The 25,098-nt window shown below is 45.6% G+C and overlaps 1 protein-coding gene across 1 annotated transcript in view; it reads left to right on the top strand.

Moving 5' to 3' along the window:
- Window positions 1-25,098, top strand: part of LOC115481201 (cytochrome P450 2G1-like) — a 73,462-nt gene that overhangs the window by 26,578 nt on the left and 21,786 nt on the right. The window contains exon 6 of the mRNA XM_030220285.1: window positions 24,660-24,801. Coding sequence (XP_030076145.1) covers window positions 24,660-24,801 — 142 coding nt within the window. The remainder of the gene's footprint in view (window positions 1-24,659; window positions 24,802-25,098) is intronic.

The raw sequence follows: 25,098 nt of genomic DNA, 5'->3' as shown, positions 1-25,098 counted from the left end.
TACACCATTTAGATACATGTCCCTCCTTTCCACATGAGTAGCAAATCAGCTTGCCCTTGGGTGGAGTTTTCCCATAGCTCCGCCTTCCTCTGTTCTTTGCCAAGAAATTTGTTTCATTTCTCTCTGACTTGCTTTGAGAACACATCTCCTCAGAATCATTTATTATGCATTCCTGCCTTAGTTTTGATGTTGTCTGTTCAAAAGATTGCCCTTCAATGGCCTCATTTACAGACCTAAAAACATCAAACTTCCTTGATAGTGAGGCAAAAAGAAATGCTCTTTTCAATGCATCACACATGGGAATTCCAGAAAGTTCTAACTTTTGAAATGAAGACATAAGATGCATAATGTGATCATTACATTTACTTTTATCCCTTAATTTGGTTTCATTCAACTCTGCCAACCAAATTGGTTGCTGCTTTGCATATGTAGTTGCATACATAGTTCTCAGTTTATATAAAATGTCCTTTGGTGTATCTTTTCCCTCCACTAATATGGCTTGTTTCTCTGAGAGAGCTTCCAAAAGCATGCACTTCACATAATAGTTTGCATTGTCCCATTCAGCCATATTTTCAGCTGTTCTGTCTTGGTCTAAGCATATATTTAATCTTTTTGCTCGAAGGAGACATATGAATCTTAGTTCCCACTGCTGATAATTAAACTCAGTTAATCTAGGCACCTTGAGAGAGTAGAACAATGGTGAATTTCTTCCCTCAGCCATTTTCTTAGCCTTCTGTCTGCTGTGTGGGGGGGAGAGAGAGACAGACTGAATCTTTCCTTTAAAACTTAAGAGAAAAATGTGGCCTTTTCTTCTGCCTGGTAATATTTCTCTTCTTTTTCAATTCCTGAGCCCTGGGCCCATAACCCTTTTGTTGGATTATTTGTAGTAAATAATTAGCAGATTTTAGTACACACAGCTTCAGCTTTAGAAATGTTAATTTCTTTCTTCATCTCTCTCTCATTCACCCCTGAATAATTCACTGCTGAGTCACTTTAAAGTTGAAGTAACAAAACATCTGTTTACTCACAGTTTGTAGTTAGATTATAATCAGACAGGCTTATATATACATATTACTATACATTTGTATTATCAGCTCCTTCCATGTGCTTAGATGGTAATGGATGCTCACACCACCATAGATCCTCTCAGGTTAGGAGAGATCATGAGCTCCATGTGCTCCATGTGCTGCATGTGCTGCATCTAACCCCCACAGGAAGTTGCATAGCTGTGACCTCACTAAGTAATTCACATCAGAGGTCACAGAGTAATCACAGAGAAATAATAGGTGACAGGCAATGCATGTAAAATACAATTACATTCCAACACAGATGAATAAGCAGTGTTTTTTTTTTTTTTTTTTGGGGGGGGGGGGTTGTTTTTGTTTTGTGTTGTTTTTAAAATTTCTGGGAAGGGAGGGACCATAGGAGACAACTTTTCAAAATGATTGGGGGTGCTGAAATTTTTTTTTTACAGGCAGTGCGTGTCCCCCCCCCCCCCCCAAATACCTTAAAATTCTGTCTACTGCAGTCTTCACCTGGGCAGTGGCAGCGCCACTTATAGGCTGCCTGCAACCCGCACCAGGACTTCTTCCCTTAAAAGTCCCACCCCTCAGTCCCCCTGCACTGTGCAAATATAAAGAGACGCAAATTTCAAAAACTGACATATTTCAATCACTATACCATAGGTTAATAAATAAAACAAAAAATGGAAAATATGATATCATTTTAGTGGACTAAATACATTTTTCAATTAGCTTTCAAAGGCCAACACCTCTTTCCTCGGGTCAGGACAGTATACTGCTGTTATGGTATTCTGTTCTGATACAAGAAAGGAGGGTTTGGTCTCCAAACATTAGTCAAAAATGTATTAAAATTAGTCCAGTAAATATATCACCTTACTTCAATTTTCTTTATTTATTAACACAGCTACCACACTACTTTATCCTGAACTAAAAATAAAATTCATTTTTTCCTACCTTTGTGGTCTGGCTGTTTACTGTTTCTAATTGTGTTGGTCCCAGTCTCTTGTTTCTTCTTTCCTCGATCTTTAACTTTCCCCCCTTTCCATCCAGCGGCTACACCCTCTCTCCCCCCTTTCCTTCCAGCATCTGCCCCCTCTCTCCCCCTTTCCTTTCAGCGCCTGCCCCCTCTCTCCCCCCTTTCCTTTCAGCGTCTGCCCCCTCTCTCCCCCCTTTCCTTCCAGCATCTGCCCCCTCTCTTCCCTCTTTCCATAGCGTCTATTTTCTCCATCCATGTGTAGTTTTTCTCTTTTCCCTTTCCCTCATCTGTCAGTATGCATCTCCTTCCTCTTTCTTCACTCCCCTCCATCCATATGCAACTCATTCCTCTTGCTTCCCTCTCCTCCATCCATGTCCACCATTTTTCCTCTCTCTCCACCCCTCCATCCATATTCATCTCACTTCCTCTCTTCCCCCCCCCCCTCCATTCATGTCCAGAATTTTTCCTCTCTCCCCTCCATCCATGTGCATCTCCTCCTGTCTTCCCTCCCCTCTGTCCGTCTCCAGCATTTCTCCTCTCTCCCCTCCATCCATGTGCATCTCCTCCTGTCTTCCATCCCCTCCGTCCATGTCCAGCATTTCTCCTCTCTCCTCTCCATCCATGTGCATCTCCTCCTGTCTTCCCTCCCATCCGTCCATGTCCAGCATTTCTCCTCTGTCCCCGCCATCCATGTGCATTTCCTCCTGTCCTCCCTTCCCTCCATCCATGTCCTGCATTTCTCCTCTCCCCTCCATGTGCATCTCCTTCCTGTCTTTCCTCTCTTCCATCCATATGCAGCATTTCTCCTGCCGTCCCCTGCCTCCATGTACAGCAACTCTCATCTGTCCCCTGCCCTCCCCTCCATCCATGTCCAGCAACTCTCCTCTCTCCCCTGCCCTCCCCTGCATCCATGTTCAGCGATTTCTCCCCTCTTCCCTGCCCTCCCCTGCATCCATGTTCAGTGATTTCTCCCCTCTTCCCTGCCCTCCCCTGCATCCATGTTCAGTGATTTCTCCCCTCTTCCCTGCCCCCTGCATCCATGTTCAGTGATTTCTCCCCTCTTCCCTGCCCCCTGCATCCATCTTCAGTGATTTCTCCCCTCTTCCCTGTCCTCCCCTGCATCCAAGTTCAGTGATTTCTCCCCTCTTCCCTGCTCTCCCCTGCATCCATGTTCAGTGATTTCTCACCTCTTCCCTGCCCTGCCCTCCCTTGCATCCATGTTCAGCGATTTCTCCCCTCTTCCCTACCCTACCTCTTAAAACTCATTTTACCTGACTGAACGGCAGTGAAAGAAGCAGAGGACAGCCACAAGCTCGGCTTCAGCTCAGTTTTCTTCTTCCCTCTCAGCGTCCCGCCCTTGCGTAAACAGGAAATGAGGGCGGGATCACACCACAGCTGAGAGAGAAGGAGAAAGCTGAAGCCGAGCTTGTCCGAGCCGGCTGTCCTCTGCTTCTTTCACTGCCTTTCAGTCAGGTAAAATGAGTTTTAAGCACTGGCTGGGCAGCAGGAAAGCAGGAGGGCAGGTTTCAAAATATTGGGGGTGCTTGAGCACCCACAGCACCCACGGAGTCGGCGCCTATGGGAGGGACTATACTATCATTGGGTGAGAGGGAGCATCCGTCAGTACTCCCCTCCCATACTTGCACATCAAGCCCAGAATCCTGTTTCCAACAGTGGTCAATCCGGGTCACATGTACCTGGCAAGATCCCAGAACAGTAAAACAGACATTATGATGCTTATCCTAGAAATAAGCAGTTTATTTTACCAAGTCCACAACTAATAATAATGGCTTATGGACTTTTCTTTTAGGAAATTATCCAAACCTTTTTTAAACCTTGCAAAGTTAACTGCTTTTACCATATTCTCTAGCGATGAATTCCAGACTTTAATTGCCCGTTGAGCGTTCCAGCTGAGGGGAAGAATGATGCCAGTGGCCAAATTTTGAACAGCTCTAGCAATGTCTAGATTTCACTGCCAAAGTTTGGCACACAGATGGTCATTTTATAGGAGGGCACCTTCTTAGGCACACAGAGGGGCATTTTTGATATGACATCTAAATCCAAATTTCAACATTTTTCCGAAGAATCCAAAGATTTCATTCAGTTTCTCCACTATGGCCTTGGCCTCCCTCAGTGCCCCTTTTGCTCCTTCATGATCTAACAGTCCCATGGATTCCCTCACAGGCTTTTTGCTTCTGATGTACCTGAAAAAGTTGTTACTGTGAGTTTTAGCCTCTGCGACAAGTTTCTCTTCATATTCTCTTTTAGCCTTCTTTATTAATGCTTTGCAACTGACTTGCCAGTGCTTATCTTTCTTCTTATTTTCATCATTTGGGTCCTTTTTTCCATTCTTTGAAGGTCAATCTTTTGGCTGTAATAGCCTCTTTTACTTCACCTGTTAGCCATGCTGGATGTTGTTTTCTCTTCTTTCCACCTTTGCAAATACGTGGAATGCATCTGGTCTGGGCTTCCAAGATGGTATTTTTGAATAACATCCACACCTGACATAGAGGGGCATAATCGAACGAAAACATCTATCTCCATGGGCGTTTATCTCCGAGAACGGGTCCGTGAAGGGGCGGACCGAACCGTATTTTGGGAAAAAATAGATGTCCCTGTTTTATTCGACAATTTGTGAGCTGGGCGTTTTTGTTTTTCAGCGATAATGGAAAATGAAAGCGCCCAGCTCAAAAACGAATAAATCCAAGGCATTTGTTCGTGGGAGGGGCCAGGAGTCATAGTGCACTGGTCCCCCTCACATGCCAGGACACCAACCGGGCACCCTAGGGGCACTTTTACAAAAAAAAGGTAAAAGAGCTCCCAGGTGCATAGCACCCTTCCCTTGTGTGTTGAGCCCCCCAAATCCCCCTCAAAACCCACCACCCACAAGTCTACACCATTACTATAGCCCTAAGGGGTGAAGGGGGGCACCTACATGTGGGTACAGTGGGTTTGGGGGGCAGTGTGGAGGGCTCCCATTTACCAGCACAAGTGTAACAGGTGGGGGGGGATGGGCCTGGGTCTACCTGCCTGACGTCCACTGCACCCCCTAATAACTGCTCCAGTGACCTGCATAATGCTGCCAGGGAGGTGGGTATGACATTTGAGGGTGAACATAAAAAGTTGTGAAACGGCATATTTTTGTGGTGGGAGGGGGTTTGTGACCACTGGGGGAGTCAGGGGAGGTCATCCCCGACTCCCTTCAGTGGTCATCTGGTCATTTAGGGCACTTTTTGGGGCCCTATTCGTGGAAAAACAGGGTCCAGGTAAAGTGCCCTAAATTCTCGCTAAAAACGCATATTTTTTTTCCATTATCGGCGAAAGGCGCCTATCTCTGATCGGCCGATAACCACGCCCCAGTTCCGCCTTCACCACGCCTTTGACACGCCCCCATCAACTTTGTCCGCATCCGCGATGGAGTGCAGTTGAAAACGTCCAAATTCGGCTTTCGATTATACCGCTTTATTCGTTTTTGTGAGATAAACGTCTATCTCCCGATTTGGGTTGCAATATAGGCGTTTTTCTTTTTCAATTATAAGCTGGAGAGTGTCCTAACCTTAGCAGCCAATCCTTTTGGCTTCTTTTAACCATTTTCCTCATTTTATTATAGTTGCCTTTTTGAAAATTAAGTGCAGCCACAGTAGATTTCCTTTTCGGGTTCATCCCAGATAGCAGCTCAAACTTGATCATGTTATGATCACTGTTTCCCAGAGGACCCAACACCGCAACCTCTTGCACTATGACCTGCACGTCAGCAAGGACCAGATCCAAAATGGCTCCCCCTCTCGGTTCCTGGACCAGTTTCTCCAAGAAGCAGTCATTTATTACATATAGAAATGTTACTTACCTGGCACTCCTTGATGTACCATTTATCCAGTCAATATTGGGGTAATTGAAATCCTCGATCTTTAACTTCCCCCCCTTTATGGTCATCGAGGATTGTGAAGATTGTTGTGGACCAGTGGCATCGTCATCATTCAAGCTAAGTTATAAATGAGTGTTTGTTCACCGGACATATATGATTAAAATATTGCCTCCACCCTAGTGTATTGTAAAAGGTGTTAGTACAAGTATTTCATGAATGAAGAGTGGAGTTTTTTTTGTGAAGACTAGTGATTGAAGAGGAGTTTCTCTGAGTATTTGAAAAAGTTTTTTTCTTTAAGAGATTACTCCATGGTTTCTGAAGTCTTTTTTTCTCCACATTTTCATGATTGAATGGAACAGAACACCTTCAATACACGGATATTTTCAGTAGAATTTGTTGCGTTATTAGTTGATTGATATTCTACTTATTCCTTCATTATATATCAGGGTAATTGAAATCTCCCATTATTATAGTGTTGCCCTATTTGCCAGCTTTCCTAATCTCTGTAAACATTTCTTCATCTCTCTGTCTGTTGTCTCCCAGCAGACAGTAGTACACCTCTACAAGGATACTCCTTCCTTTCACACATGGAATTTCTATCCATAATTATTCCATGCTGTTGTTTCATATTGAATGTTTAATTTATTTGAACTTAATTCCCTCTCTAACATATAGCACAAACCCCCTCCAATTTGATCCTCTCTGTCAATGTGATACATTTTATAGCCTGATAACACACTGTCCCATTGATTGTCCTTTTTGCTCTTTCCTCTAGATGCTTTGACAATATATCAACCAAGGCGGTCATTGTGCTCTGAAATTACTAGGCAACTATTGGGCTCATTTTCGAAAGAGAAGGGCGTCCATCTTTCTACATAAATCGGAAGATGGACATCCTTCTCCCAGGGACGTCCAAATCGGTATAATCGAAGCTCGATTTAGGACATCTTCAACTGCAAACTGTCGCAAGGACAGGCAAAGTTCAAGGGGGCGTGCTGGAAGCGTAGCGAAGGCGGGACTTGGGTGTGCCTAACACTTGGACCTCTTTGACCCATAATCGAAAAAAAGGATGTTTCTGACGAACACTTGGACGTTTTCACCCGGACCTGTTTTTCTTACAACTAAGGCACAAAAAGGTGCCCAAAATGACCAGATGACCACCGGAGAGAATCAGGAATGACCTCCTGTTACTCCCCCAGTGGTCACTAACCCCCTTCCACCCTCAAAACACATCTGTAAAAATATTTTGTGCCAGCCTGAGATGTCATACCCATGTCCATGTCAGTGCATGCAGGTCCCTGGAGCAGTTTTAGTGGGTACTGCAGTGCACTTCAGACAGGCGGACCCAGGCCCATACCCCCCTACCTGTTACATTTGTGGAGGAAACAACAAGCCCTCCAAAACCCACAACAACCCCCCCCCCCTGTACCCACATCTAGGTGCCCCCCTTCACCTGTAAGGACTATGGTAGTGGTGTACAGTTGGGGGCAGTGGGTTTTGGGGGTGGTTTGGAGGGCTCAGCACACAAGGTAAGGGAGCTATGTACCTGAGAGCAATTTATGAAGTCCACTGCAGTGTCCCCTAGGGTGCCCGGTTGGTGTCCTGGCATGTCAGGGGGACCGGTGCACTACAAATGCTGGCTCCTCCCACAACTAAATGGCTTGCATTTGGTCATTTTTGATATGGAAGTCTTTGATTTCGAAAATTGACGAACGTCAGAAACGTCCATGTCTAGGGATGGCCAAATCTAGGGACGTCCCAATTTAAGGATTTGGACATCCCTGATGGTATTTTTGAAATGAAAGATGGACGTCCATCTTGTTTCCAAAATACGGGTTTCCCCACCCCTGGATTTCAATGTTTTGCAAGGACATCCAAATCGCAACTTGGACGTCCCTTTCGAAAATGCCCCTCCACGTGTTTCTACTTGTAGGTTGGCTGATACTTGTAATAAAGCTTTGTCTATTACAGGAGCAATTCTTTGAAATCAACTACCAGGTTATTTGAGATTATGTTCTGATAGAGTGGAATTTAAGATACTTTTAAAAACATATTTTTCGTGAAATATTTTGTAGATGATTGATCTTAGATGGATGTGGACTTTTCTTCCAAGCTAGCAGTTTAATATTAGATTTTCTTTTAAAATTTCAATCATTTTATGTTTGCTTGTTTTACTGTTTTTACAGTTATGTATGTTTTTATTATAACCCGCTTTGAGTATAAGGCGGGATATAGATATGATAATAAATAAATAAATATACATGCATATATGTGCACATGTTGGATATGCCTCTATACACTATTCTGTAAATACATACATTTCAGCAATAGTGCATATGGACAGAGACTGGGCAGAGCATAGATGGAAGGGGGCTGGCATGTGCACATATGTGCATTTATACTTGGATAGGGTTCTATAAAGGAAAGTAGGCACCTAGAATATTCACCCATCAGGTGCCCAGAGGGCACATTATGAAAGAATTAACCACAAGACACTTAATTTCTTTGTTCTGATCTCATCCTGCCCCTAACCTTGTCCACTTTTCAGGCACTCAAATTTAGCAGTCTATTGAATTCAGGAGCCTAAATGTAGGTGCTCCATGCAGGATAAATTTTAAGAACCCAGGTCTAATCACTTAGGAGCTCATTTCTGAAGCAGATAGATGTCTCAAAATGGCCAGAAACACGTCTATCTGCCAAAAATTGTCTAAATTGCAATTTTTGAAAAGGCAGAAGATGGACGCTTTCCACTGAGTTCATCCAAATAACAAGGGTGTGTGTTTTGGGCATGATTTGGATGGGATTAGGGTGGGCCCAAAATGATGATGCCTTTCAATTATAATGGGACAGGAAGACACGCCCAAATCTAAAAAGAAGGATGTTTTTATCTAAACCTGTTTCAATCATATCCACGTTTTTAAAAAATATGCTCTGAATGACCAGTTGACCACTGCATGAGTTAAGGTTTCACCCTTCTTTAATTCCCCAGTGGATGCTGATCCCTCTCACCCCCTTAAGAACTGAAATGGGACACTAGGCGCTATGGTAGCATCAGATATTATGGGCATACCAACAGAGCAGCAAGCAGCTCCCAGCGCATCAACCCCCCCCCCCCCCCCCCCCCCCCCCCGGGTGCATTCTTAGCTCCTGGGAGCAGTCACGCGGCTCTCGGCTCCGCTGGCTCCCTGCTCCCTCTGCCCCGGAACAGGAAGTAACCTGTTCTGGGGCAGAGGGAGCAGGGAACCAGCGAAGCCGACAGGCGCACGGCTGCTCTCTGCACCCCTCCAGCAGTGTGCACCCGGAGCGGACCGCCCCCACCGCCCTTGGTACGCCGCTGCCTAAATGTAGGTGTCTGCATTTAAGTGCAGTTATGCGCTAAGCACGATTCTATAAAGGATGCATACTCTTTATAGAATCATGCCAATGTAACCAGGGGTTAAGAAAAAAAAATAATAAATAATACTTACCTGGGGGGGCTCCGGAGGTCCGGGAGGCTGCTGTCTGGGGCGTTCTATTTTGGGGATGGGAGCAGCCGGCGGCGAGGTTTTTTTTTTATTAAAGAAAAAAGAAGAAAAGAAGAATTCCCGGCGGTGTGGGGCCGTGGGGGACGCTGCTTGAGGCAGCATCGCTATTTTTCGGACACCCGGGAACGGTTGGACACGTCCCCGGGTGCAGAAGGAAGCAGCTGGGTTTTTTCGCCCCGTTTCGGGGCCGAATGGGGCCGGTTTTAGGCTTTGGCGCTAGGCGCCAAAGCGAAGAGGAGCGCCGAGAAGAGGACGTCGGCGCGAGTGTGCATGAGGCAGCGCGCCTCATGCACGAATCGCAAACGAGCGTCTTCGCGGCTAGGCCGAAGCCGGGGCCTAAATTTTGGGCCGGCTTCGGAAGTTTTTTTATTTTGGCTCCGTTTCGGTGGGGAGACGACCGGGACCGGATTCGGTGGTTTGGATCGTGTAAGGGGAAAATCAGGAAAACAGGTAAGTGGTTTTTAACCCAAAATTTTAATTGATTGATTTTTAAATTGTATAAATAGGGTTTTTGATTTTTAAAAAATCAGGGATTTGTTTAATTTAAATTCTGTTTTCAGTTTTGGGGTCGGGGGATTTTTTGGGATTTTTTGGGTGATTTAGTTTTTGAATTTTTATATTTTTGAGGGGTGATTTGGGAAGGGTGCTATTTTATGGGGTTAGGAAAGGGTTAATTTTTAAATTTCGACGTGGTATGTCCGGGAGATGGTTTTAGCATTTTTGAGGGGGGTTTTAAATTTTTTGGGAATTTTTCCGGGATTTTAGGAAGTTTTTTTTAGGGCGGATATTAAATTTTGGGATTTTTAAATTTTAAAGTTATAGGTTAATAGAGAATGGGAGGTTTTATTAGTATGGGAAATTTGGGGTGTTTTGATTAAAATTTTCAGGGGTTTTTAATTAATTGAAGTTTTTCCCATTGATCCCTATGGGAAATTGTTAATTAAAATGGGGCTTGAGTAGTGCTGCTCAACATTCCGCTGGTCAGCAGAAGGATACGGAATGTTGAGCAGGACTCAGGATTGGCTGGATGGGCTGCGGAACCCCAAGACAAGGGTCCGTCTCCCAGGTAACGGGCAGGCTGGCAGTTGGCAGAGCTTTTCTGACTGAGGTGAGGAGAGGACGTGTTTTTGGTGGTGTGGCTGGGATAGAGGATTTGGAGAGTTGGTGGAGATTGAAAGTGGGTGAGGTTTGGAGTTGAGTGATAAGCAGAGTGTTGTGAGAGTGTTGGAGAGTGGTGGTTAAGAGAGGAGGTGTTTTATGTGAGTTGGTGAGATTGGTGCTTTAAGAGTGATTTTGGAGAATTGTAAGTTAGTGAGTTAAGTGTAAGAGAGTATAATTGGGTGATTTAGTACTGTGGGAGAGTGTTTGGGAAAATTTGATGTAGTTTTATGAATGAGTTTAATTTATAGTGAAAATACATTTATGATTGATGGGTGGTGTATATATGTGAAAGCTCTATAGAATAGGGAATACAGTTTGAGTTTAGGAAAATTAGGTAAGGGTTGTTTGGTTATTTTCTTTTTATATAGTTAGATTTTCCAAATGTTATATTGTTAAAATCATTTAGTGTGGGGATAAGGAATTTATTAGGGAGTTAGGGTTTTTATTCCATTTTCGTTGTTAAGTGTTAGGTTTAGGTGAAAGAAAGACGTGCACAGAAAATCTGGAACTTCGGGCCCCAGCGCAAGACAGATATCCAGCAAAGCAGTGGCGGCTGTGGTGAATATAACCAACAGACAAACAAACATACAACATTAAACTTACCTTGGGCTGCAGCTGTCACGTGACCTGAAAAATACAAAAATTGCACACAAAGTATCATTTTTTTTAATAGAGACTTTTTGAAACTTATTTAAACTTAAGGGTATAATTTTTGGTGTTAGAGGGGAAAATACTTATCTGATGTTTATGCAGGGAGGTGCTCCGGAGTAGACCTAAAAGAAACAGAAACATTAAATGTACAATTGAAAATAGAATTGAATATTTGTTCTTGGATTGTTAAAGAAAGAAAATAAATGTTATCTTATTGAAAATAAAATTGTGATTTTGTTCTCTCAAATTCAGGAACAGTCCTTTAGTTTTTTTTCCCTGTACATCTCTTTGAGAGTGTACAGCGAGGTTAGTTTCTCTGGACCTCCCTGAGTTCTGGGGTGCAAGACTCTTACCTGCCACGACTACTAACAACAGGGTTTGAGTTGTTGCACCTACACAACAGAATTCTTGGGGGGGCCTCACAGAGTTTTGGCGTAGTCGGCAGGATTCTTTCCTGAATTTGGGTGGTTCTTAGGGAGAAAAACTGTAGATTTTGGTGTTGGTGAGCTTGACCTTAACTGTTTATTTCAGGTGCAGAGACCTGGGAAGGTGGTTGCAGTTTTAATAAAATAAAAAAAAAGTGTGTCTTGGGTTTGTGTCTCTTGGGAGGTCTTCTGTTCCTGGGGCGGCACTCAATTGAAGATGGAGGGTGGTGAAGCTTCAGGAAGTCGGGCTGCTCCACAGATCATTACTCACACCGTTATTTTTCCACAAGATCGAAAATTGCCAGAATTCCAAGGATTTCCTAAAACTCCGGAGGACCTGACTGTGGAAGAATGGATTGATAAGATGAGATCAAGGATGAGAGTATTGCGTGTCCTTCCGGAAGACCAGGTGGAGATGGTGAGAGACCATCTGAAAGGAATAGCCTTGGAAACTGTGAAGTATTCTCTGCCTCGGGACTGCTCAGTGGAGGAAGTGTTTGAACTGCTGAGGCAGGTGTACGGGGATAAAGTGGCACTTGGTTTGAGAATTCAAGAGTTTTATAATCTGCGGCAGAAAGAAAATGAATCCATTCGTGTTTTCGCTTACAAGCTTCAGGAGAAGCTTGAGGCGATTATGAAAAGGGACAGGAGGAGAGTGAACAATCCAGACGAGACACTGAAAGAGCAATTCCTAATAGGGTTACAGGATGAGACATTGAAGAGGGAGGTGATGAAAAGAACGGAGGATAATCCTGCGATACCCTTCATTGAGCTGATGCAGGCCGCAATACGTTGGGCCGGAGAAGAACGAGGTCTAACACCAGTGGAGTTTTCCCCGAGGAAAATCCTACAGAGGGGACGGGAAGATGCAGGAGATTTTCGGAGACCAGAAGTTTCATCTGCTGAAATTATGATGCAGCAAGTGACTCGAATGTTTTCCAAACTTTGTGAGAGGCAAGAAGAGGAGTGGGCCCGACAAAGAAGGGAACGCAGAGAAGGCTATCGGGGTTTTATCCCGAACACGAGTTCAAATCCGAGCAGACCGTCCAGAACAAGCACAGGGGAGATTATATGTTTCCGGTGCCATGAGCCGGGACATTTTGCCCGGGATTGTTATAGCGAAAGGGTTGATCGTTCTTATTCTGGAAGAGCTTATGAAGTTTCTGAGAAGCCTGGTCCTAGTGGAGTACCACCGAGAGGAGAGCGAAAACAAGAGGAAACCATTTCCACAGCTGATGCTAAAAAGTCTGTAGTGAGAGTTCAGAAGTTCGTGGAAACCGAAGAGACATCTGAGGAAAAATTGATGGGAGAGAAGGCTATTGGAGCAAGCCCGCTTTTAAAGGTCTCCATTGAGGGAGTGGAAACTTTATGCACAGTAGACACTGGGTCAAACGTATCAACCCTCCTGGCCAGCTTCTTTTATAAGAATTTCCCTCACCCGGAAAAGCTGATGGATGCGAGTCGGCTTACACTGGTAGCAGTGAATGGGTCGGAGTTACCAGTTCTGGGCTACATCGACGCGGATGTTAAGTGTCTGGGACAAATTGTACCGCAGCGATGCATTTTTATTGTGAAAGATAATTTTCAAGAAGGACAGATTGAGAAAAATCATGCTCAGGGAATAGTGGGCATGAATGTGCTCCAACATCTGGAGGGTTTATTTAAAGATCTTTCAGTGTTCGTGCTGGAGCCGGCTAAGATTTCTGGAATTTTAACTAAGATCACTGAGAATCGTACCAGGGTGAAGAACGGAGATGGATTGGTTAAGGTGCAGGGAAATGTTGGACAGCTTATACCCGCCATGTCTGAGCGAATTATTATGGGCAAGTGCCAGCAAATCCGTGGGACATCAGGAGGTTTGCTTGTTTCAGCTTCTCGTAGGATAAATCTCCCGGATAAAATTATGGTGGCAAATACCCTGGTTACTCAAAATCGGGGTAATGTGTTCGTCCGTATGATAAATATTGGAGTACGAGATGTGGTGATACCAGGAAGGACACAGATAGCGGAGCTGCATGAAGTGCAAGTAATACCGGAAGTAGACCTACCGGAGCAGAAAGAGAGAGTGGGTTGGGAACAAGAGATTCCAGCTGTGAAGGTGGACTGGAGTCAGCTGACAACAGAACAAGCTAGTCGGTTGAAGCAATTGTTATGGAGACACCGGGAAGTGTTTTCAGTGTGTGATACTGATATTGGATACTCGGAGCTGGTCACTCATAGAATACTGTAAATACCGGAGATGCCAAACCTATTCGACAGCCGTATAGAAGAGTGTCACCTCACATTTTTGAACAGTTCAAGGAGCATGTGAATGACTTATTACAACAAGGGATTCTGAGGAAGAGTCAAAGTCCCTGGGCTTCTCCAGCTGTCGTCATAAAAAAAAAAGATGGAAGTATTAGATTCTGTTGCGATTATAGGAGGCTCAACGCAGTTACAATTAGAGATGCTTACCCACTCCCTAGAATAGACGAGTCTTTGGATGCTTTGGGAGCGTCCCAGTGGTTCTCGTCTCTTGACATGACCTCTGGGTATTTTCAGATGGGTATGAATAGAGGTGATATGGAGAAGACGGCAGTCACCACACCTATGGGGTTATTTGAGTGGACCCGAATGCCGTTTGGTTTATGTAATGCACCGGCCAGCTTTCAGCGACTTATGGAAACAGTCCTAGATGGATACGTTTTTGATATCCTCCTCCTCTATCTGGATGACATCTTGATTTTTGCACCATCATTTGAAACGCACCTTGAGAGAATGGAGCAGGTGTTTTTAAGAATGAGGAAGCATGGACTGAAACTGAAACCGTCCAAGTGCCGACTATTGTGCAGAGAAGTAAGATTCTTGGGCTACATAGTGTCGGCCCAGGGAATGTCTACTGATGTGGAGAAGGTGAAGGCTTTGAGGGAGTGGAAAGTTCCTACGACAAAAACTGAAGTGCGCAGTTTTTTAAGCTTCGCAAGTTTTTATCGAAGATTTGTGCAGAATTTCGCACAAGTGGCGGAACCCCTGCATGCTCTGACTGGGAAGACCATTCCTGAAAAGGCAAAACTTCTGTGGACCAAGGAGTGTCAGGAGGCATTTGAGATTCTGAAGCGGAAGATGTCCTCGGCACCGATTTTATCTTATCCCATTTTTTCTGAACCTTTTATTTTAACGACTGATGCTAGCCATCGTGGTTTAGGAGCGGTGCTCAGTCAGATTCAAAATGGAGAAGAGAGAGTCATAGCTTTTGCGAGCAGAGGTCTTAGGAAATCCGAGAGAAACGCCAATAATTATTCGGCGTTTAAGTTGGAGCTACTAGCGCTCAAGTGGGCCGCAACAGAGAAATTCAGGGAATACCTGATCTACCAGAAGTTTCTCTTGAGGACTGATCATAACCCACTTAAATATCTAGATTCCGCCAAAATCCATGCAGTGGAGCAACGCTGGCTTGCTCAATTAGCGGAGTTGAATTTTTCTGTGGAGTATAAGAATGGGAAGAGTAATGTTGTGGCTGATGCCTTATCCCGGTTACCGGAGAGTGAAGAACCAGAGTTAGAGGAAGAAGATACGGACAAGGATTTCCTGAGATTCTCTTGTGCCAGGATAACGGCCAGACCCAAGAAGACTTGGAAGAAGAAAAGAGAAAACAGGAAATGTTGGGGAATTTGTACAGAATACCGGAATTCGGAGATTGAAAGGGCTCAAAAAGAGGATAGTGTACTTGGAAGTGTTGCCTCTTGGATTAAAGAAAACCATGTTCCTACCGAAGAAGAGTTAGACTGCACAGAAAAGAGAGCCTTATGGAAACATAGAGCCAGGTTGCTGATAGAAGAGGAAGTCCTGTTCCGGAAATATGAGGATTGCCGGACTGGTCGGGACGAGATGCAGGTGGTGGTGCCAACAGCCTGGAGGAAGCAGGTACTGGAGATATTTCATGACAAGATGGGACATTATGCTGCGGAGACGACTTTTAAAAACCTGAGAAAGACTCACTTTTGGGTCAACATGAAGAAGGATGTTATCAGCTGGATCAACAACTGCAGGAGATGTTGTTTTGCCAAAGAGCTGTTCCCGAGAGAGAGAGCTGAGTTGGGATGCTTTAAAGTAGTCCGGCCGCACGAAGTCCTGGCGGTTGATTACACGGTCCTGGAGAGAGATGGAGGGGGATATGAAAACGTATTGGTCTTAACGGACATGTTTTCACGTTTCACTGTCGCGGTGCCAACAAAGAACCAAACGGCAAGGACTACCACTAAGATTCTGATTAGTAGATGGTTCACTGTATATGGCGTGCCAGAGAGACTACATTCCGATCAAGGCCCTGCCTTTGAGTCTCAATTAATTAAAGAGGTGTGCAAATATTATGGCATTCAGAAGACCCGTACTTTTCCATATCACCCACAAGGGAATGGACGTTGTGAGCGGTATAATCGTACACTGCACCAAATCCTCCGTACACTGCCTCCGGAGAAGAAGAGAAACTGGTCCAGGTTCCTGCCTGAACTTAATCAAATATACAATAGTTCAATACATCATGCTACCGGATACACTCCAGCATTCCTCTTCTTGGGTAAAGAAAATTTGTTACCTTACACCGAATTAGTGAACAAGAATGAAGAAAAATATAATGAAAATGTTAAAAGCCTGGAGGACTGGTTGGCTGATCATAAAGCGAAGTTGGATTTAGCAGGAGAATTAGCCAGAAGAACCGCGGAAACTCAGTTTCGAGAAGATGAAAGGGCAATATGAGAGAAAAAAAATCGAAGCAGAACAACTTCAGGAGGGAGATTGGGTGCTGCTCCGGGAGCGGGGGTTTCGTAGGAGGCACAAAATTCAGGATTTTTGGGAAGAGCAACCATATGAAGTGGTGCAAATTCTGGGGAAATTTAATAATGTAATTAAAATCCAGAACACGGCTCATGGAGTTAAAGTGGTTCACCGAGACTTGTTAAAAAAATATAATTTGAGTATATTAGCACCTGAACCTATGGCAACACCAATGGCAAAGAATTTGGACAAGGGGAGGGTTTCAAATTCTGGTATTCTGGAGGACACATGTGATTATGTGATTTTTACTGAAATTTTGATAGATTCGGATAAGGTATGCACTGTACAAGAGAGTTCAGAACAAGTTAGAAGCTCGTCCAGAAGTAATAAGGGGGTCTGTTCTTCCTATTTAAAAGAGAACTATTTTCTAAAGTAGTTATATTTTGGGGATTTCTGAAATGTTATTTTGAGGAATATAAAGTTAACTGCAAAGATGTATTATTATTATATGTTGCTGAGATGTTCTTTTTGGTTAGATGTTAATACTACATTAGATGTATGTTAAATGGAAAGAATATTACTACTGAAAGAGAGAATTTAAGAATTCTAAAAATTTTGAAAAATGAAAATAAAGATGTTAGCTGGGTATGTTTAGGGGTTGGCGTGCAAGGAGGTGTAAAATGCGTAGATTGGAAGAATTGTTGAGGTTGAATGGATTGCAATGGAGATGAGATCGGGTGTTTAGTTGAGAATGGATGGGAGGTGATTAAAGTTTGAGTGGTGGGTGCGTTAGTTTGGAGGTTGTGTGTTATGTGGTGGAATGTTTTGAAAGGGATGAGTTGTGAACATTGGGGACAATGTTTGATTTTAAGACCGGACGAATGTAACCAGGGGTTAAGAAAAAAAATAATAAATAATACTTACCTGGGGGGGCTCCGGAGGTCTGGGAGGCTGCTGTCTGGGGCGTTCTATTTTGGGGATGGGAGCAGCCGGCGGCGAGGTTTTTTTTTTATTAAAGAAAAAAGAAGAATTCCCGGCGGTGTGGGGCCATGGGGGACGCTGCTTGAGGCAGCATCGCTATTTTTCGGACACCCGGGAACGGTTGGACACGTCCCCGGGTGCAGAAGGAAGCAGCTGGGTTTTTTCGCCCCGTTTCGGGGCCGAATGGGGCTGGTTTTAGGCTTTGGCGCTAGGCGCCAAAGCGAAGAGGAGCGCCGAGAAGAGGACGTCAGCGCGAGTGTGCATGAGGCGGCGCGCCTCATGCACGAATCGCAAACGAGCGTCTTCGCGGCTAGGCCGAAGCCGGGGCCTAAATTTTGGGCTGGCTTCGGAAGTTTTTTTATTTTGGCTCCGTTTCGGTGGGGAGACGACCGGGACCGGATTCGGTGGTTTGGATCGTGTAAGGGGAAAATCAGGAAAACAGGTAAGTGGTTTTTAACCCAAAATTTTAATTGATTGATTTTTAAATTGTATAAATAGGTGTCACGTTTGTGGCCGTGACCACCCTCATACTTACCCTGTTTCTGGGAGTCAGTGGCTGTGCTGGCTTCTGCTTGTCTCTGTGTCTGTCTCTGTCTTAGTTTCTCTCTGGCTCTGTGTGCTGATTGCCCTACTGAACCTCACCTGTGTGGGCTATGCCTCTTCCAAGATGGCTGCCGCCTCTTCCTCCTTGCCAGTTTCCAAGATGGCTCCCGCTGTTCCTTCCTATGGAATGACTGCTTTGTGTGTCAAGCCTCTGTTTGGTTGCAAGGTGATTGCTGCAGCTGTGGCTCTGGTCTTGATGGGCTTTATTAGTCACCCGAAGACTACAGTCCTGGCCTTTGCATTGCCATTCCCTCCGCAGTGCTTTAGGTCCCGAGGTTAGTGTGCTGTTAGCACCGTTTGCTTTCCTTGTCTTTTGCTCTGTGGGTTTTCAGCCCTTCTGTGTTTATTGTTCTGTGGGCTTCCTACCCTTCTGTGTTATTTGCTCTGTGGGTCTCCTACCCTTCTGTGGGTTTTCAGCCCTTCTGTGTTTATCGCTTGTGGGTTTCCTGCCCTTCTGTGTTTCTTGCTCTGTAGGTTCCCTGCCCTTCGGTAGTTATTTGCTCTGTGGGTCTCCTACCCTTCTGTGGGTTTTCAGCCCTTCTGTATTTATTGCGCTGTGGGTTTTCAGCCCTTCTGTGTTTATCGCTTGTGGGTTTCCTGCCCTTCTGTGTTTCTTGCTCTGTAGGTTCCCTGCCCTTCGGTAGTTATTTGCTCTGTGAGTCTCCTACCCTTCTGTGGGTTTTCAGCCCTTCTGTGTTTATCGCTAGTGGGTTTCCAGCCCTTCTGTGTTTACTGCTCTGTAGGTTCCCTGCCCTTTTGTGTTTATTGCTCTGTGGGCTTCCAGCCCTTCTGTGACCATTGCTTTGAACCTACCTACTGCCAGAACCCGGACATTCCCTGTCTGTCTGCCTTGCCATCGCTTAGGTGCCAGGGGGCACCCCTGGATCTTCATTCCTGCTGCCCCTGTAAGTCCTACCGGCTGCCAGAACCTGAAGGCTCAACCCGAGGGGGTAGGCAGTCAAGTGTAGGTGAAGCCTAGGTCCAGTCCGGGTTCCAGTCCAGTGTGTTCCGGTCCGGTGTGTGTTCCAGTCCGAGGGATTGCAGTCCAGTGTTCCAGTCCTGTGTCCTCCAGTCCGGGGGATTCCAGTCCAGGTGTTCCGGTTCGCTGGGCAGTGCCTGCAGTCCCTGCCGTTGTGCTTACCCAGTGTTGGTTGGTGGGTTTTGCCTGCTGCTGTCGCTCCTCGTCAGCAGCCCAAGGGCTCACGTTTGCTCCAGAGCCCGGTCCCGCGGGCTCAGAACCTGACAGAACCTGACAGAATGCAAAGGCCATGAGCCCGGCAAGAACCCCCACCCAGCTGACCCAGCTGGGGTCCAGCTCCATCGTTGTTCTTGATCCTTCTATGACTCTTCGTCAGTATCGTGGGAAACTTTTGTCTCATCCTGTTTTGAAGAAGACCCCTGAAGCGGCAGCTGAGAGAAAACGTGTCCGGTGGCTTGGAATCACTGAAAACCCAGTTTCAGATATGGACCCTTTTATCACGCTCGCTGAATATCGCCGCAGCCTGGTCTTGATTCCAGCTTTGTGGGATACTCCTGAAGCTGTCGCTGAGAGGAGACGTCTGGGGAATTCCATGCTCTGGGCCCAGCAGGGGTCCAGTCCCATTCAAGCAGCGCGCCCAGACAAGCCCCTGAATCCAGTCCGAGCAGCACGTCCAGCCAAGCTTCAGAGTCCAGTCCGAGGGACGCTTCTGACCGAGCCTCCGATGCCAGTTCAGGTGGCGCTTCCATTCGAGTCTCCGAGTCCAGTCCGTGGGGTGCTTCTGACGGAGCCTCAGATTCCTATGCAAATGGCGCTCCAGGTCGAGCCTCCAGTCCTCGTTCAAGTGGCACGCCCCTTGAAGGCTCCGAGTCCAGTCCGTGGGGTGCTTCTGACGGAGCCTCAGATTCCTATGCAAGTGGCGCTTCGGGTCGAGCCTCCAGTCCTCCTTCAAATGGCACGCCCTTTGAAGTCTCCGAGTCCAGTCCGAGGGAAGCCTTCGATGGAGCGTCAGATTCCTGTGCAAATGGCGCTTCGGGTCAAGTCTCCGGTTCTTGTTCAAGTGACCCGTCCAGTCAAGCCACTGAGTCCAGTTCGAGGGGGGCTTCTAACCAAGCCTCCGATGCCAGTCCACAGGGTGGTTCAGGTGGCACCTCCGCTTCCAGTCTGGAGGGTACCTCCAATCAAGCTCCGAAGGCCAGTTCGAGTGGTGCTTCCGCTCGAGCCTCCGATCCCTGTCCAAAGGGTGTGTTCTGCCAAGCCTCAGTTAAAGTCCAGTTCGCGGGGCGCTCCCAGCCAAGCTCCTGAGTCCAGTTTGAGGGGCCCTGCCAGTCAAGCTTCTGATTCCAGTCCGGGTCCCAGTCCCGGTTCAACTCCTGTTCAAAGTTCCAGTTCCAGCCAAGATGCTGACCCTGCTCCTAGCTCCAGTTCCAGCCAAGATGCTGAGTCCGTTCCTAGTTCCACTTCCAGCCAAGATGCTGAGCCTGCTCCTAGCTCCAGTTCCAGCCAAGATGCTGAGTCTGTTCCAAGTTCCAGTTCCAGCCAAGATGCTGACCCTGCTCCTAGCTCCGGTTCCAGCCAAGATGCTGAGTCCGTTCCTAGTTCCACTTCCAGCCAAGATGCTGAGCCTGCTCTGAGTTCCAGTTCCAGTCAAGCTTCTGACGCCCACCTGGGTCCCAGGCCCGGTTTGCTTTTTGACTCTAGTCCGGGTCCCAGTCCCGGTTTGCTTCCTGAGTTCAGTCTGGGGTCCCTCGGAGAAGGGTGCCTTTTGAATGAGGTTCCTCTTGATGCTTCCAAGTTCCTGAGTTGGCCCAGCGGGGATTGGAAGGAGCCTCCTGTTGACAAGTTCCGCTCCTGTCTGCCACTTTGGAACTTCTTTGTGACTTCCAGTCCAGTGATCTATGTCGGGCTTTTGAGACCCATCAGGAGGTTTCACCATAGTTACCCCTGGACACCTGAACTCCTCAGGGGGACCGAGAGGGGGGTCTTGAGGAGGGGGTACTGTCACGTTTGTGGCCGTGACCACCCTCATACTTACCCTGTTTCTGGGAGTCAGTGGCTGTGCTGGCTTCTGCTTGTCTCTGTGTCTGTCTCTGTCTTAGTTTCTCTCTGGCTCTGTGTGCTGATTGCCCTACTGAACCTCACCTGTGTGGGCTATGCCTCTTCCAAGATGGCTGCCGCCTCTTCCTCCTTGCCAGTTTCCAAGATGGCTCCCGCTGTTCCTTCCTATGGAATGACTGCTTTGTGTGTCAAGCCTCTGTTTGGTTGCAAGGTGATTGCTGCAGCTGTGGCTCTGGTCTTGATGGGCTTTATTAGTCACCCGAAGACTACAGTCCTGGCCTTTGCATTGCCATTCCCTCCGCAGTGCTTTAGGTCCCGAGGTTAGTGTGCTGTTAGCACCGTTTGCTTTCCTTGTCTTTTGCTCTGTGGGTTTTCAGCCCTTCTGTGTTTATTGTTCTGTGGGCTTCCTACCCTTCTGTGTTATTTGCTCTGTGGGTCTCCTACCCTTCTGTGGGTTTTCAGCCCTTCTGTGTTTATCGCTTGTGGGTTTCCTGCCCTTCTGTGTTTCTTGCTCTGTAGGTTCCCTGCCCTTCGGTAGTTATTTGCTCTGTGGGTCTCCTACCCTTCTGTGGGTTTTCAGCCCTTCTGTATTTATTGCGCTGTGGGTTTTCAGCCCTTCTGTGTTTATCGCTTGTGGGTTTCCTGCCCTTCTGTGTTTCTTGCTCTGTAGGTTCCCTGCCCTTCGGTAGTTATTTGCTCTGTGAGTCTCCTACCCTTCTGTGGGTTTTCAGCCCTTCTGTGTTTATCGCTAGTGGGTTTCCAGCCCTTCTGTGTTTACTGCTCTGTAGGTTCCCTGCCCTTTTGTGTTTATTGCTCTGTGGGCTTCCAGCCCTTCTGTGACCATTGCTTTGAACCTACCTACTGCCAGAAACCCGGACATTCCCTGTCTGTCTGCCTTGCCATCGCTTAGGTGCCAGGGGGCACCCCTGGATCTTCATTCCTGCTGCCCCTGTAAGTCCTACCGGCTGCCAGAACCTGAAGGCTCAACCCGAGGGGGTAGGCAGTCAAGTGTAGGTGAAGCCTAGGTCCAGTCCGGGTTCCAGTCCAGTGTGTTCCGGTCCGGTGTGTGTTCCAGTCCGAGGGATTGCAGTCCAGTGTTCTAGTCCTGTGTCCTCCAGTCCGGGGGATTCCAGTCCAGGTGTTCCGGTTCGCTGGGCAGTGCCTGCAGTCCCTGCCGTTGTGCTTACCCAGTGTTGGTTGGTGGGTTTTGCCTGCTGCTGTCGCTCCTCGTCAGCAGCCCAAGGGCTCACGTTTGCTCCAGAGCCCGGTCCCGCGGGCTCAGAACCTGACAGAACCTGACAATAGGGTTTTTGATTTTTAAAAAATCAGGGATTTGTTTAATTTAAATTCTGTTTTCAGTTTTGGGGTCGGGGGATTTTTTGGGATTTTTTGGGTGATTTAGTTTTTGAATTTTTATATTTTTGAGGGGTGATTTGGGAAGGGTGCTATTTATGGGGTTAGGAAAGGGTTAATTTTTAAATTTCGACGTGGTATGTCCGGGAGATGGTTTTAGCATTTTTGAGGGGGGTTTTAAATTTTTTGGGAATTTTTCCGGGATTTTAGGAAGTTTTTTTTAGGGCGGATATTAAATTTTGGGATTTTTAAATTTTAAAGTTATAGGTTAATAGAGAATGGGAGGTTTTATTAGTATGGGAAATTTGGGGTGTTTTGATTAAAATTTTCAGGGGTTTTTAATTAATTGAAGTTTTTCCCATTGATCCCTATGGGAAATTGTTAATTAAAATGGGGCTTGAGTAGTGCTGCTCAACATTCCGCTGGTCAGCAGAAGGATACGGAATGTTGAGCAGGACTCAGGATTGGCTGGATGGGCTGCGGAACCCCAAGACAAGGGTCCGTCTCCCAGGTAACGGGCAGGCTGGCAGTTGGCAGAGCTTTTCTGACTGAGGTGAGGAGAGGACGTGTTTTTGGTGGTGTGGCTGGGATAGAGGATTTGGAGAGTTGGTGGAGATTGAAAGTGGGTGAGGTTTGGAGTTGAGTGATAAGCAGAGTGTTGTGAGAGTGTTGGAGAGTGGTGGTTAAGAGAGGAGGTGTTTTATGTGAGTTGGTGAGATTGGTGCTTTAAGAGTGATTTTGGAGAATTGTAAGTTAGTGAGTTAAGTGTAAGAGAGTATAATTGGGTGATTTAGTACTGTGGGAGAGTGTTTGGGAAAATTTGATGTAGTTTTATGAATGAGTTTAATTTATAGTGAAAATACATTTATGATTGATGGGTGGTGTATATATGTGAAAGCTCTATAGAATAGGGAATACAGTTTGAGTTTAGGAAATTAGGTAAGGGTTGTTTGGTTATTTTCTTTTTATATAGTTAGATTTTCCAAATGTTATATTGTTAAAATCATTTAGTGTGGGGATAAGGAATTTATTAGGGAGTTAGGGTTTTTATTCCATTTTCGTTGTTAAGTGTTAGGTTTAGGTGAAAGAAAGACGTGCACAGAAAATCTGGAACTTCGGGCCCCAGCGCAAGACAGATATCCAGCAAAGCAGTGGCGGCTGTGGTGAATATAACCAACAGACAAACAAACATACAACATTAAACTTACCTTGGGCTGCAGCTGTCACGTGACCTGAAAAATACAAAAATTGCACACAAAGTATCATTTTTTTAATAGAGACTTTTTGAAACTTATTTAAACTTAAGGGTATAATTTTTGGTGTTAGAGGGGAAAATACTTATCTGATGTTTATGCAGGGAGGTGCTCCGGAGTAGACCTAAAAGAAACAGAAACATTAAATGTACAATTGAAAATAGAATTGAATATTTGTTCTTGGATTGTTAAAGAAAGAAAATAAATGTTATCTTATTGAAAATAAAATTGTGATTTTGTTCTCTCAAATTCAGGAACAGTCCTTTAGTTTTTTTTCCCTGTACATCTCTTTGAGAGTGTACAGCGAGGTTAGTTTCTCTGGACCTCCATGAGTTCTGGGGTGCAAGACTCTTACCTGCCACGACTACTAACAACAGGGTTTGAGTTGTTGCACCTACACAACAGAATTCTTGGGGGGGCCTCACACCAAGCACTTTTTTTTCAGCAACAGTTTTGTAGTTGCCATATATAGAATCTGGACCTAAGTGAATTGCTCGCCTGTGTTATAGAATACCACTGAGCGCAGAGCTGGCACTTTTGCACTTAACTGTTACAATCACGCACATAAGAGTTAATAGCCTATAACTTACATATGCAATTGGCACCTAACCTTAGGCAACCTGTTTGTGAGGAAGTGGCTGGGTTTCTATAGGATCATTCCCTCACTGAGGTTGAAGTTGAACCACTTTACAGCAGATGGCGCTAACCTGCTGAGTTAGTGGGGCTCAGGCAGCGAGGGGGTTAAATGCCCTAGAGCAGAATAGTTTGGGGTGGCCATGGCCCCAAATGAAGAGGTTTCCAGGAAGAGGCCCTGCATTAAGCCAGCCCCATGAACAGAACTGACTGGGACTGTACTGAGAGAGACTCTACTTAAAGGACTAAGCCTGTGAAGTAACAGAGCTGACTACAACCCATTTTGTGTACATTTATCCTGCAGCCAGCCACTATCCACACTGCCATACTGTTATAGGGGATAGTGTTTTGCATATCAGAATGAAAATAAGTCATAATTATGCACTTAATACAGATGTCCCATTGTCCTTTGTTTTTTACCAGGAAAAAGAAAACTACCTCACTGAATTTAACATAGAAAATCTGACCATTACAAGTCTAGACATATTCTTTGCCGGCACAGAAACAACTAGCACAACCCTTAGATATGGGCTCCTGCTTCTTCTGAAGTATCCTGAGGTAGCAGGTGGGTAAGAAATGATTGATCTGATATTCAGTGGCAGTGGACAATGCCTAAGGTTATGCAAAGATGCTTACTTTATTACATATTTAGTGGTGCTATCCAATAAACTGGCGATGCTGAATGTAGATATTACGGGCGACCACACCATTGCTTAGGCCTTTAAAGCTGGCCTATTTTTAAGTTCATAACTTATCAATTTAACAGTCAAATATCGCTGCTAAACATATCAGTGTCAGTAATGTTTTGGCCTTATTCAATGCATAATATTTGACCATTTAGCAATTTAAATAGCCCAATTTT

Source organism: Microcaecilia unicolor, chromosome 11, assembly GCF_901765095.1.
Source record: "Microcaecilia unicolor chromosome 11, aMicUni1.1, whole genome shotgun sequence".
Lineage (NCBI taxonomy): Eukaryota > Metazoa > Chordata > Amphibia > Gymnophiona > Siphonopidae > Microcaecilia > Microcaecilia unicolor.
Note: the sequence above shows the minus strand (reverse complement) of the source record. Positions and strands in the feature narration are given on the sequence as shown.